The 12,962-nt window shown below is 42.4% G+C and overlaps 1 protein-coding gene across 1 annotated transcript; it reads right to left on the bottom strand.

Moving 5' to 3' along the window:
• Positions 1 to 5,574: 5,574 nt before the first annotated feature.
• Positions 5,575 to 7,885, bottom strand: LOC123484182 (GTPase IMAP family member 4-like). Its single transcript, XM_045214221.1, has 4 exons — positions 7,861 to 7,885; positions 7,444 to 7,530; positions 5,909 to 6,627; positions 5,575 to 5,634 (listed from the first exon to the last, which is right to left on the bottom strand). The coding sequence occupies exons 1-4, from the start codon at positions 7,883 to 7,885 to the stop codon at positions 5,575 to 5,577; spliced, it is 891 nt and encodes a 296-aa protein (XP_045070156.1).
• Positions 7,886 to 12,962: the final 5,077 nt, after the last annotated feature.

Below are 12,962 nucleotides of genomic sequence, written 5' to 3' on the forward strand. Positions count from 1 at the left end.
CTCAAATTTGGACTGCAACCAAAGGACAATTTCCACCGGTCTAATGTCCATTGCTTGTGTTTCTTGGCCCAAGCAAGTCTCTTCTTCTTATTGCTGTCCTTTAGTAGTGGTTTCTTTGCAGAAATTCTGCCATTATTTGGGCTGTAATTTCTGAGGCTGGGAACTCCAATGAACTTCTCCTCTGCAGCAGAGGTAACTCTGGGTCTTCCATTCCTGTGGCGGTCCCCATGAGAGCCAGTTTCATCATAGCGCTTGATGGTTTTTGCGACTGCACTTGAAGAAGCTTTCAAAGTTCTTGAAATTGTCCGTATTGACTGACCATGTCTTAAAAGTAATGATTGACTGTTTTTTCTCTTTGCTTATTTGAGCTGTTCTTTCCATAATATGGACTTGGTCTTTAACCAAATAGGGCTATCTTCTGTATGCCCCCCCTACCTTGTCACAACACAACTGGTTGGCTCAAACACATTAAGAAGGAAAGCAATTCCACAAATTAACTTTTAACAAGGTACATGCTTGTATGACCAAAGGACAGATTTCCACCGGTCTAATGTCCATTGCACATATGTCCATATCCACAAGTGTGGGAAACAGTCTTAAAACCTTTACAATAAAGATCTGTGAAGTTATTTGGATTTTTACGAATTATCTTTGAAAGACATGGTCCTGAAAAAGGGACGTTTCTTTTTTGTTCAGTTTATTTCAGAACATAGCTTGTTACAACTTTATTTGGAGTGGATATCAAATCTCAACTTACATTTACATTTACATTTTAGTCATTTAGCAGACGCTCTTATCCAGAGCGACTTACAGGAGCAATTAGGGTTAAGTGCCTTGCTCAAGGGCACATTTACGTCATTTAGCAGACGCTCTTGTCCAGAGCGACTCACAAATGGATGCATTCACCCTATAGCCAGTGGGATAACCACTTTACAATTTTTTTTTTGGGGGGGTGGGGTAGAAGGATTACTTTATCCTATCCCAGGTATTCCTTAAAGAGGTGGGGTTTCAAATGTCTCCGGAAGGTGGTGAGTGACTCCGCTGTGGGGGGGGGGGTAGAAGGATTACTTTATCCTATCCCAGGATAACTAACTCTTGCTTATCTCATCAAGCACTCCACATTGTCTACAGCTGACTGACAGCAGCAGTACAGATAGAGACACTTCTGTTTCTATTGAGTTCTACTGAAGAGCAGAACAGCTAAAACATTTGTGTGGTCAAAAAGAACATCCACTGGACATGGTTTTTGTCAAACATCAATGACAATGAAAGGAAAACATTTACAACTTCTGAAGAATGAAGGGTTTTTGATTGGAAACACTGTCTGTGTGAGTCTATACTGCGATTAACAAGGCAATGATGGGACAATGTGGAGCCACACATTAAAGACGTATCAACGAGAAAGGCCTTGCTGCCATGTAAGGGCATGAGTTGGAGACAATGTCTAGAACCTCAATGATGGTAAATACCTTGTAGTATCTGAAAGTCTATGATTTTGCTGACGTTTGCAAGTGGTGTGATAGATTAACTTTACTCTGCTTTGCTGAAACATCTGGAAAGCATTACTACATAGGCTTCTTGGAATAGAGGACATTTGGAGATATGTGGAGGCCAGGGATTGGTCTATCAAAAACCACCCATCTTATGTTACATAGGATATAAATACCATGTTTTGAACAAAGGACGGGAGAATAACATATTAGAGATTGGGTCAGTTGTTCTCCGGATTTCTGCAGGAGTCTGTAAATTGATACTGTAATCTTTGATGTAATAAACCATTATAATCAAGGACAGTGTCAGCGGATTTCTTGTCTACACAGCATATCAGCATCGTTGTCTTGACACCACAGAATGGCGACGAGGATTTTTGGGACGTGTTGCGTCTCTTCAGCGTTCCATTCATGAGCTACGAAGTGACTCCCGCTCAAGACGCCGGCAGATAAGGTGAGCTTTCTCACCACTTTGGGCGCTGGTCGGTTCGTGTGCTTGTGTGTGTGTGTGCGTTGAGGGGATGTACCGTTTTAGGACTTGCGTGTGCACCTTGCTCTTATTTGCTGTGTGATGAGAATCCGTTCTAAATTTCTAAATTTGTTTGCGTTGGGAACAACGCAAACAGGGGGGAGTGTCTATAGGAATTGTTAACACTGGGCACACGGATATTTGGCTTGAATAAAATTAAAAGGAGTGTCCAGGGATAGCATGAAGGAATAAGGCCAGGAAATAAGGAAAAAGTATACTTTTAGGACGTCGCTGATTTAAGGAAGCCCTCAAACGAGGCGATCATTAAGATGGGCCATAAATCCTTGACTTTCGGATCAGTTCTGGGAACTGTGAGTTTGTGGAAGATACATTTAATTGCACGTTACCTCTCGACATATAGTTGACGATTTCTCAAATGACTGCCTCGCCTGGTTCACCAACTACTTCTCAGATAGAGTTCAATGTGTCAAATCGGAGGGCCTGTTGTCTGGACCTATGGCAGTCTCTATGGGGGTGCCACAGGGTTCAATTCTTGGGCCGACTCTTTTCTCTGTGTATATCAATGATGTCGCTCTTGCTGCTGGTGACTCTCAGATCCACCTCTCACGAGACGACACCATTTTGTATACATCTGGCCCTTCATTGGACACTGTGTTAACAAACCTCCAAACAAGCTTCAATGCCATACAACAATCCTTCAGTAGCCTCCAACTGCTCTTAAACACTAGTAAAACTAAATGCATGCTCTTCAATTGAACGCTGCTGGCACCCGCCCACCCGACTAGAATCACTACTCTCGACGGGTCTGACCTAGAGTATGTGGACAACTACAAATACCTAGGTGTCTGGTTAGACTGTAAACTCTCCTTCCAGACTCACATTAAGAATCTCCAATCCAAAAGTTAAATCTAGAATCGGCTTCCTATTTCGCAACAAAGCCTCCTTCACTCATGCTGCCAAACATGACCTCGTAAACGGACTATCCTACCGATCCTTGACTTCGGCGATGTCATTTACAAAATAGCCTCCAACACTCTACTCAGCAAATTGGATGTAGTCTATCACAGTGCCATCTGTTTTGTCTCCAAAGCCCCATACACTACCCACCACTGTGACCTGTATGCTCTTGTCGGCTGGTCCTCACTACATGTTTATCGCCAAACCCACTGGCTCCAGGCCATCTATAAATCACTGCTAGGCAAATCCCTGCCTTATCTTAGCTCATTGGTCACCATAGCAACACCCACCCGTGAGTATGCGCTCCAGCAGGTATATCTCACTGGTCATCCCCAAAGCCAACACCTCGTTTGACGCCATTCCCTTCCAGTTCTCTGATGCCAATGACTGGAACGAATTGCAAAAATCTCTGAAGCTGGAGACTCTCATCTCCCTCACTAACTTTAAGCATCAGTTGTCAGAGCACCTTACCGATCACTGCACCTGTACACAGCCCATCTGAAATTAGCCCACCCAAATACCTCATCCCTATATTGTTATTTATTTTGCTCATTTGCACCCCAGTATCTCTATTTGCACATCATCTCTTGCACATCTATCATTCCAGTTTTAATACTAATTGTAGTTATTTTGCACTATAGCCTATTTATTGCCTTACCTCCATAACTTGCTACATTTGCACACACTGTATATATATTTTCTGTTGTATTTTTGACTTTATGTTTTGTTTTACCCCATATGTAACTCTGTGTTGTTGTTTTTATCGCAGTGCTTTGCTTTATCTTGGCCAGGTCGCAGTTGTAAATGAGAACTTGTTCTCAACTGGCTTACCTGGTTAAATAAAGGTTAAATAAAAATAAAATAAAATAAATGAACTGATACGCAAAACAATGCCGGATTCAAAACTTAGAATTTTTCAATTTAAATTATTATATAAAATTCTTGCTACCAATAGAATGTTATTTATATGGGGGATACAATCTTCCCAGCTCTGCAGATTTTGCTGCGAAGAGACAGAATCATTAGATCATTTGTTTTGGTACTGTCCATTTGTAGCTTGTTTTTGGACACAGGTCCAGGAATGGCTACAGGATTGCAATATTTACCTGGAGCTAACCCTGCAGATAGCACTACTGGGTGATCTGAAAAGTCATAGTCAATCGATCAATAATATAATAATACTTTTAGCAAAAATGTTTATTTTCAATATACAATCTGTAGAAACAATGAGAATAGAAAGGTTCAGAACTTTTGTAAAACATCACAGTACAGTTGAAAAAGATATGGCAAATAGAAATCCAATATGGATGGTGTTAAGAGATAGATGGGAGGTGTTGAATGGAGCTGAAGGATGGGACTAATAACAACTAATAACAACAATATAACTCATGTAAAGCATACTGTGTCCATAATAAGTATATAGGTTATAGGTTGAGAGCTTTTGTGAAAGAGCACAGTTAGAAAAAATATGGCATATAGAAGCATACCAGATGGACATCATGAAAATAATCGGAAGAAGTTCAGGAGTAAAAACAAAAAATATATAATTATTGCAAAATTTGACTGTGTCCATCAAATGTATATAGTATGTATAAGTTGGAAGTAGAGGCCTAAGCATTGTTGTTCACTAGTTTACTCCAATTAGGGAAGGGGTGGTGGGGTTGGAAAGTAATAAAGGGAAATATATTTTTTTAAAGGATATGTATGTGTGTGTATGTATATATATATATATATATATATATATATATATATATATATATATATATATATATTATATGTATGTATGTATGTATGTATGTATGTATGTATGTATGTATGTATATATGTATATATATACAGTGGGGAGAACAAGTATTTGATACACTGCCCATTTTGCAGGTTTTCCTACTTACAAAGCATGTAGAGGTCTGTAATTTATCATAGGTACACTTAAAATGTGAGAGACGGAATCTAAAAAAATCACATTGAATGATTTTTAAGTAATTAATTTGCATTTTATTGCACATTTTATCTATCACAGTTGAAGTGTACCTATGATAAACTACAGACCTCTACATGCTTTGTAAGTAGTAAAACCTGCAAAATCGGCAGTGTATCAAATACTTGATCTCCCCACTGTATATATATATTTGCGAGAAAAAAACATAAAATGGGGATTGGAAGTGATGCAGACAATTACATTGATGGAAGTTACAATCTATCTGCAATATTAAAGCTGATCTACCCCCCAAAAAACAACAACTATGTCATCAAAACAACACAACAACTATGTCATTATAACAACACAATAACAACTATGTCATCATAACAACACAATTACAACTGTCATCATAACAACACAATAACAACAACTATGTCATCATAACAACACAATAACAACTATGTCATCATAACAACACAATAACAACTATGTCATCATAACAACACAATAACGACTATGTCATCATAACAACACAATAACAACTATGTCATCATAACAACACAATAACAACTATGTCATCATAACAACACAATAACAACTATGTCATCATAACAACACAATAACAATTATGTCATCAAAACAACAAAGCAACAACTATGTCTTAAAAACAACACAGGTCTCTCTCTGGTGGGAATGTTTCAGAACGTCTCTCACCTTCATGTCAGACGGGGGTTTCTAGCTGTTGTTTTGTTCCTCTTTAAGACCACAGATGCGCTCTACAGTGAACCCAAAAAGACCAGAAAGAGCGGAAGTCTCTTTCTGTGAAACTGGAGCTTGTTTACAAGAAAAGGTCCAGTTTTACTATTTTGTTTTATTTTCTTCATTTCTTTCCATTCTCGCTTTTGTCTTATTATTTACCCAATATCCAAGAGATGTTACACCAATTACAGCTCCCGCAGCTATCAGACATGATCCTGCTGGAACAGCTCCTAAAGATACAACTAGTGCAGTCCCTACAGTGCATCCTACAGCAGCTATTCCTGCTCCTACCCACATCTTTGCTGTTTCTATATTTCTTATTTTATGGTACTCATTTATGATCCTCTCCTCCTCTGCCCTTCTCTTCTCCCTTTCTTTGTTCTCCTTTGTGATCTGTCTCTGAGCCTCTTGGTACATCTCGTTGGTGTAGTGTTTTCCCTCATTCCATTTCACCATCTTTTCTATCTTTTCCAGCAGCTCTGTGACCTGAGTGTGATTCTCCCTATCATTATTGAATGTGTGATGTCTGCCTCCACAGGCGTCGATGAGTTTCCGTAGCTCCTGGCTCTGTTTCAGAGTGTCATCCAATGTTTTCCCCTTCAGCTGATCTTCACAGGAGAACAGCAGAATGGTGTACAGTGAGGCATCTTCTCCAAAGTTCTCCTGGATCCACTTCACAGTGTTCCTCTCCTCCTCTGTGAACCTCACCCCCAGTCTGATCACCAGCAGGAAGGCATGAGGTCCTGGGACTGACTCATAGATGGCCTTTTCTATTTCACTTTTCATCTCTGCTTTAGACATTGTTGTGTCATAGAGCCCCGGGGTGTCGATGACGTCAATCTTCCTCCCATCCACCACTCCACTCTGTTTCTCACACTGTGTAGTTACAGACCCAAAGGAAGAGTCCACTTTAAACGCCTCTCTCTCCAGGATGGTGTTTCCTGTTGCACTCTTCCCTGATCCAGTCTTCCCTACCAGAACTATCCTCAGGTCAGAGGGCTGGCCTGAATCTGTTAAAAGACACATTAAAACATAATATTTATTTAATATTGCTCTATGCTAATCAGGTACTGTATGCCATGGTAATTGAAGAGATGTTTAACCTTGGGTAAGTCAGCAAATAACCTCATTTAGAAATGTTGAAGGACCAAAATAACAAACAAATCAAAATTGATAAGTAGATGCAAAAATGTCCTATGGTAGAAAATTACGAGATTATGTTTTAATACTGTTTATGCATCGAATAAGGTTTGATAAATACTTTCTCACTTTGTGTCTATGTGAACTGAGTTGCCTCTGGAGCTTGGGCTGGCAAATGATTTATGACGGCTAGGTGATAAAACCTAAAGCCTGCATTCCATCCATCGAATGGTGTTTGTGTACTATGAGGTACCAGGGAGGAGATGGCTCTGGTATGGATAGTTGATAAGAAGAACCTTGTTTCTATACAACTGGAACAGTCTTTACAGCAATTGCTATCTGGCTGGGGGATTCTCCTTTCTTTTATACAAACCCTAACCTTTTGACCCATTCCACACATCTGTTCTTTGTCACGTACTCAGGAGGATGTTCTTGCTCTAAATGGTTGTAACCCAACTCTGATTCATTGGGCTTTCAACAATCACCTACGTGTGGTCGTTGACCAGCTCCATTATTGCAATAATTAATCGATATTAAAGTTTGATTGTTTGAAGAAATAACAAAGTCCCTCTCATCTGATAGAATTTCCACAACAGTCCTTTCAGCCAGTGGTGACTGGCCTTAATTGCATTTGCAAAGCCTACATCCCTATTAAAAGAGAAAATCAAACATAGCTGGCTCCTGACCGGTGTGGGACTGGGAACCCTGTCGAGCTTCTCCTTCATCTACAGTGATCTCCTTCAGCTCCAGCGCCCTGGTGACTGCAAGGGAACCTGCAAGAGAAAGAAATACAGGTAACTGCCAAAATAATGGAAACAATTGAGTAAATTATTGTTCTGGTGGCTCTGTTATAGTGTGGGGTGCATTTTCCTGGCATGGTTTAGGTCCACTCAACCCCTTAGACACCAATAAATACACAGCCATTCTGAGTGATCACCTTCAACCTATGGTGAATAATTTATATCCTGATGGGAGTGGTCTCTTCCAGGATGACAATGTCCCCATCCACAGGGGGATGGTTTGATGAGCATGAAAACTACGTTAACCACATGCCACCACATCTCAACCCAATTGAACACTTATGGGAGATTCTGGATCAACACTTGAGACAGCGTTTTCCACCACCATTAACAAAACACCAAATGATGGAATTTCTCATGGAAGAAGGGTGTTGCATCCCTCCAGTAGAGTTCCAGACACTTGTAGAATCTATGACAAGGCGCATTGAAGCTGTTCTGGTGGCTCGTGGTGTCTATTGCTTGTGTTTCTTGGCTCAAGCAAGTCTCTTCTTATTGGTGTCCTTTTAGTAGTGGTTTCTTTGCAGCAATTCGACCATGAAGACCTGATTCACACTGTCTCCTCTGAACAGTTGATGTTGAGATGTGTCTGTTACTTGAACTCTGAAGCATTTATTTGAGCTGTAATTTCTGAGGCTGGGAACTCTAATGAACTTATCCTCTGCAGCAGAGGTAACTCTGGGTCTTCCATTCCTATCCCAAATAGGGATACCCCCCCCTACTTTGTCACAACACAACTGGACTACATTGAACAAGAGACAGAAAGCAACACTGTTTACTAAGGCACTTGATAGCACTGATTTATGTCAATGGCATTTATGTATCAGTGGGAATGGATGGAGGACTCCCTCAGCTCTGCAGAATTGAACAGATCTTCCTTTATGAATAATAATGTTTCCTTTCTCTGTAGAACATTTGAGTCCTGCTACGTGGAAAGGAATTGTTAAATAAAGGAATATGCTGTGAAAAATTGATCATAAAATTCAGTTTATCTATAATTTTCCTCCCTCAGAAGGCAGAATCTACACTCCAGACCTTACTTTCGTGTCCATATAGCAACAGATATGGTGGGGAAGATGACCCTCTCCTCCCGTCCACAGTCGGTGGATGACCTGAAGATCATCATGCAAAACAAATTGAATTTGGACTATGACTTCACCCTTCAATACGAAGACCCTGACTTCAATGGCCAATTGAGCTGTCTAGTGGACATTGAGGAGCTTCCTGAGAAAGCTGTCCTGAAGGTAATCAGATCAGAAAGTGATGCCAGCTCAACCGGAACTGGAGACAGAGATACTGCCCCATGCCAGAGAGTCTCCAGAGCGCCTAGAGAAGTGGCCTGATGGTTTTCCGGTGCCATCTTTTTCTTATGATATTGAGCACATGCTTAGAGAGGGAAATACTGACTATGAGAAAACTGGAAAGACTCTTAAAATAACAAGAACCCAGAAGCATGATGTTCTTGAGGACATAGCTAAAGCAGTACACAGCTTCAAGGCCTATCCGAGTGGTGGAGAAATGGGCAAGGCTGCTGACGCGCTTGTTACCAAGCAACCATGTCTCAAAGAAGCAGGGAGTCGGTCTGGATGGTATGCATGGATGACTAGTCTGGGCGGCAGGTAGCTTAGTGGTTAAGAGCGTTGTGCCAGTAACCGAAAGGTCGCTGGTTCTAATCCCCGAGCCCACTAGGTGAAAAATCTGTCGATGTGCCCTTGAGCAAGGCACTTAACCCTAATTGCTCCTGTAAGTCGCTCTGGATAAGAGCGTCTGCTAAATGACCAATTATTTATATTTATATTTATTAGTCTGAAGTTCAAGATGGGGAACTATCGGACCAAGTTGAGCAGAGCTGGAGTTCCTGAGGTCTCTCTGAATGCATGGAAGAGGAGCAGAAACAACCCACTCAAACATCAAGAGACCCAGACGAGCTGAGGTGAACTTCCTGCCATGCTTCCCGAGAGGGGAAGACCCAGAGTCTCTGAAGCAGCTGAAACAGCAAATCATCAACCAAGTTTCAAAGACCGATTTACAAACCTGCCATTAATAGACAAACTGATGCAGACGACTTCAACGAAATGAGATCGTCAATGATGGACCGCCAGTGAAAGGGTTCCTAGAGAACTGGCCGCCCCTTTCGCCTGGAGTCTCAGGTAAAACAGCTGATATCCTTCCCCTTTCTCTTATTTTGTCTCTGTCTCCCTCTCTCTCCCTTTAACCCTCTTCCCCTTTGTAAGATCTTTCTTTTGGTCAACATTGTGTTCGATGTGGCTTTTGTTTGTGGATTGTTGCATTTTTTTGCAGGTGTGTGCAGAGTTCCAACGCATAACAAACATCAATCTGAAGAGCCGATTCTATGCCGAGCTAGGCAGACTGATTGCCTTGTTCAGGCAGAGGGCAGCATGGACAGGCCGTGCAGCAGAGGCTATGAGAAGTGTCTTAAGGATCTATGATCTCCAGGTAGGTAAAAAAGGAATACCACTCTGAGCATTCAAACATTCATTTTATTGTATTATACAGTGGGGGAAAAAAGTATTTAGTCAGCCACCAATTGTGCAAGTTCTCCCACTTAAAAAGATGAGAGAGGCCTGTAATTTTCATCATAGGTACAAGCCAACTATGACAGACAAAATGAGATTATTTTTTCCAGAAAATCACATTGTAGGATTTTTAATGAATTTATTTGCAAATTATGGTGGAAAATAAGTATTTGGTCAATAACGAAAGTTTCTCAATACTTTGTTATATACCCTTTGTTGGCAATGACACAGGTCAAACTTTTTCTGTAAGTCTTCACAAGGTTTTCAAATCAAATCAAATGAAATGTTATTGGTCACATGCGCCGAATACAACAGGTGCAGACATTACAGTGAAATGCTTACTTACAGCCCTTAACCAACAGTGCATTTATTTTAAACAAAAAATTGTGAAAATAAAACAACAACAAAAAAAGTGTTGAGAAAAAAAGAGCAGAAGTAAAATAAAATAACAGTAGGGAGGCTTTATATACAGGGGGGTACCGTTGCAGAGTCAATGTGCGGGGGCACCGGCTAGTTGAGGTAGTTGAGGTAATATGTACATGTGGGTAGAGTTAAAGTGACTATGCATAAATAATTAACAGAGTAGCAGCAGCGTAAAAAGGATGGGGTGGGGGGGCAGTGCAAATAGTCCGGGTAGCCATGATTAGCTGTTCAGGAGTCTTATGGCTTGGGGGTAGAAGCTGTGAGAAGCCTTTTGGACCTAGACTTGGCACTCCGGTACCGCTTGCCGTGCGGTAGCAGAGAGAACAGTCTATGACTAGGGTGGCTGGAGTCTTTGACAATTTTGAGGGCCTTCCTCTGACACCGCCTGGTATAGAGGTCCTGGATGGCAGGAAGCTTGGCCCCAGTGATGTACTGGGCCGTACGCACTACCCTCTGTAGTGCCTTGCGGTCGGAGGCCAAGCAGTTGCCATACCAGGCGGTGATGCAACCAGTCAGGATGCTCTCGATGGTGCAGCTGTAGAATTTTTTTGAGGATCTGAGGACCCATGCCAAATCTTTTCCAGTCTCCTGATGGGGAATAGGCTTTGTCGTGCCCTCTTCACGACTGTCTTGGTGTGTTTGGACCATGATAGTTCGTTGGTGATGTGGACACCAAGGAACTTGAAGCTCTCAACCTGTTCCACTACAGCCCCGTCGATGAGAATGGGGGCGTGCTCAGTCCTCTTTTTTTTCCTGTAGTCCACAATCATCTCCTTTGTCTTGGTCACGTTGAGGGAGAGGTTGTTGTCCTGGCACCACACGGCCAGGTCTCTGACCTCCTCCCTATAGGCTGTCTCATCGTTGTCGGTGATCAGGCCTACCACTGTTGTGTCTTCGGCAAACTTAATGATGGTGTTGGAGTCGTACCTGGCCATGCAGTCATGGGTGAACAGAGAGTACAGGAGGGGACTGAGCACGCACCCCTGAGGGGCCCCTGTGTTGAGGATCAGTGTGGCAGATGTGTTGTTACCTACCCTTACCACCTGGGGGCGGCCCGTCAGGAAGTCCAGGATCCAGTTGCAGAGGGAGGTGTTTAGTGCCAGGTTCCTTAGCTTAGTGATGAGCTTAGAGGGCACTATGGTGTTGAATGCTGAGCTGTAGTCAATGAATAGCATTCTCACATAGGTGTTTCTCTTGTCCAGGTGGGAAAGGGCAGTGTGGAGTGCAATAGAGATTGCATCATCTGTGGATCTGTTGGGGCGGTATGCAAATTGGAGTGGGTCTAGGGTTTCTGGGATAATGCTGTTGATGTGAGCCATGACCAGCCTTTCAAAGCACTTCATGGCTACAGACGTCAGTGCTACGGGTCGGTAGTCATTTAGGCAGGTTATCTTAGAGTCCTTGGGCACGGGGACTATGGTGGTCTGCTTGAAACATGTTGGTATTACAGACTCAGTCAGGGACATGTTGAAAATGTCAGTGAAGACACTTGCCAGTTGGTCAGCACATGCTCGAGTACACGTCCTGGTAACCCGTCTGGCCCTGCGGCCTTGTGAATGTTGACCTGCTTAAAAGTCTTACTCACATCGGCTACGGAGAGCGTGATCACATAGTCATCTGGAACAGCTGGTGCTCTCATGCATGCTTCAGTGTTGCTTGCCTCGAAGCGAGCATAGAAGTGGTTTAGCTCGTCTGGTAGGCTTGTGTCACTGGGCAGCTCGCGGCTGTGCTTCCCTTTGTAGTCTGTAATAGTTTTCAAGCCCTGCCACATCCGACGAGCGTCAGAGCCAGTGTAGTATGATTCAATCTTAGTCCTGTATTGACTCTTTGCCTGTTTGATGGTTCGTCGGAGGGCACAGCAGGATTTCTTATAAGCGTCCGGGTTAGAGTCCCGTTCCTTGAAAGCGGCAGCTCTACCCTTTAGCTCAGTGCGGATGTTTCCTGTAATCCATGGCTTCTGGTTGGGGTATGTACGTACGGTCACTGTGGGGACAACATCATCGATGCACTTATTGATGAAGCCAGTGACTGATGTGGTGTACTCCTCAATGCTGTCTGAAGAATCCCGAACATGTTCCAGTCTGTGCTAGCAAAACAGTCCTGTAGCTTAGCATCTGCGTCATCTGACCACTTTTTTATTAACCGAGTCACTGGTGCTTCCTGCTTTAGTTTTTGCTTATAAGCAGGAATCAGGAGGATAGAGTTATGGTCAGATTTGCCAAATGGAGGGCGAGGGAGAGCTTTGTATGCGTCTCTGTGTGTGGAGTAAAGGTGGTCTAGAGTTTTTTTTCCTCTGGTTGCACATTTAACATGCTGGTAGAAATTAGGTAGAACGGATTTAAGTTTCCCTGCATTAAAGTCCCGGCCACTAGGAGCGCTGCATCTGGATGAGCGTTTTCCTGTTGATTTATGGCCTTGTACAACTCATTCAGTGCAATCTTAATGCCA

The sequence above is a fragment of the Coregonus clupeaformis genome, unplaced genomic scaffold (genome assembly GCF_020615455.1).
Source record: "Coregonus clupeaformis isolate EN_2021a unplaced genomic scaffold, ASM2061545v1 scaf0217, whole genome shotgun sequence".
NCBI classification, from domain to species: Eukaryota; Metazoa; Chordata; class Actinopteri; order Salmoniformes; family Salmonidae; genus Coregonus; species Coregonus clupeaformis.

What these genes read in the sequence shown, in the direction of transcription:
- LOC123484182 (XM_045214221.1), bottom strand. Translation starts at nt 7,885, where the DNA reads ATGGTGGTGGAAAACGCTGTCTCAA. An exon ending in GGTGGAAAACGCTGTCTCAA is followed by an intron (nt 7,531 to 7,860) that starts GTGTTGATCCAG and finishes TTTCTCTTGCAG; the next exon opens with GTTCCCTTGCAGTCACCAGG. An exon ending in GGGTTCCCAGTCCCACACCG is followed by an intron (nt 6,628 to 7,443) that starts GTCAGGAGCCAG and finishes GTCTTTTAACAG; the next exon opens with ATTCAGGCCAGCCCTCTGAC.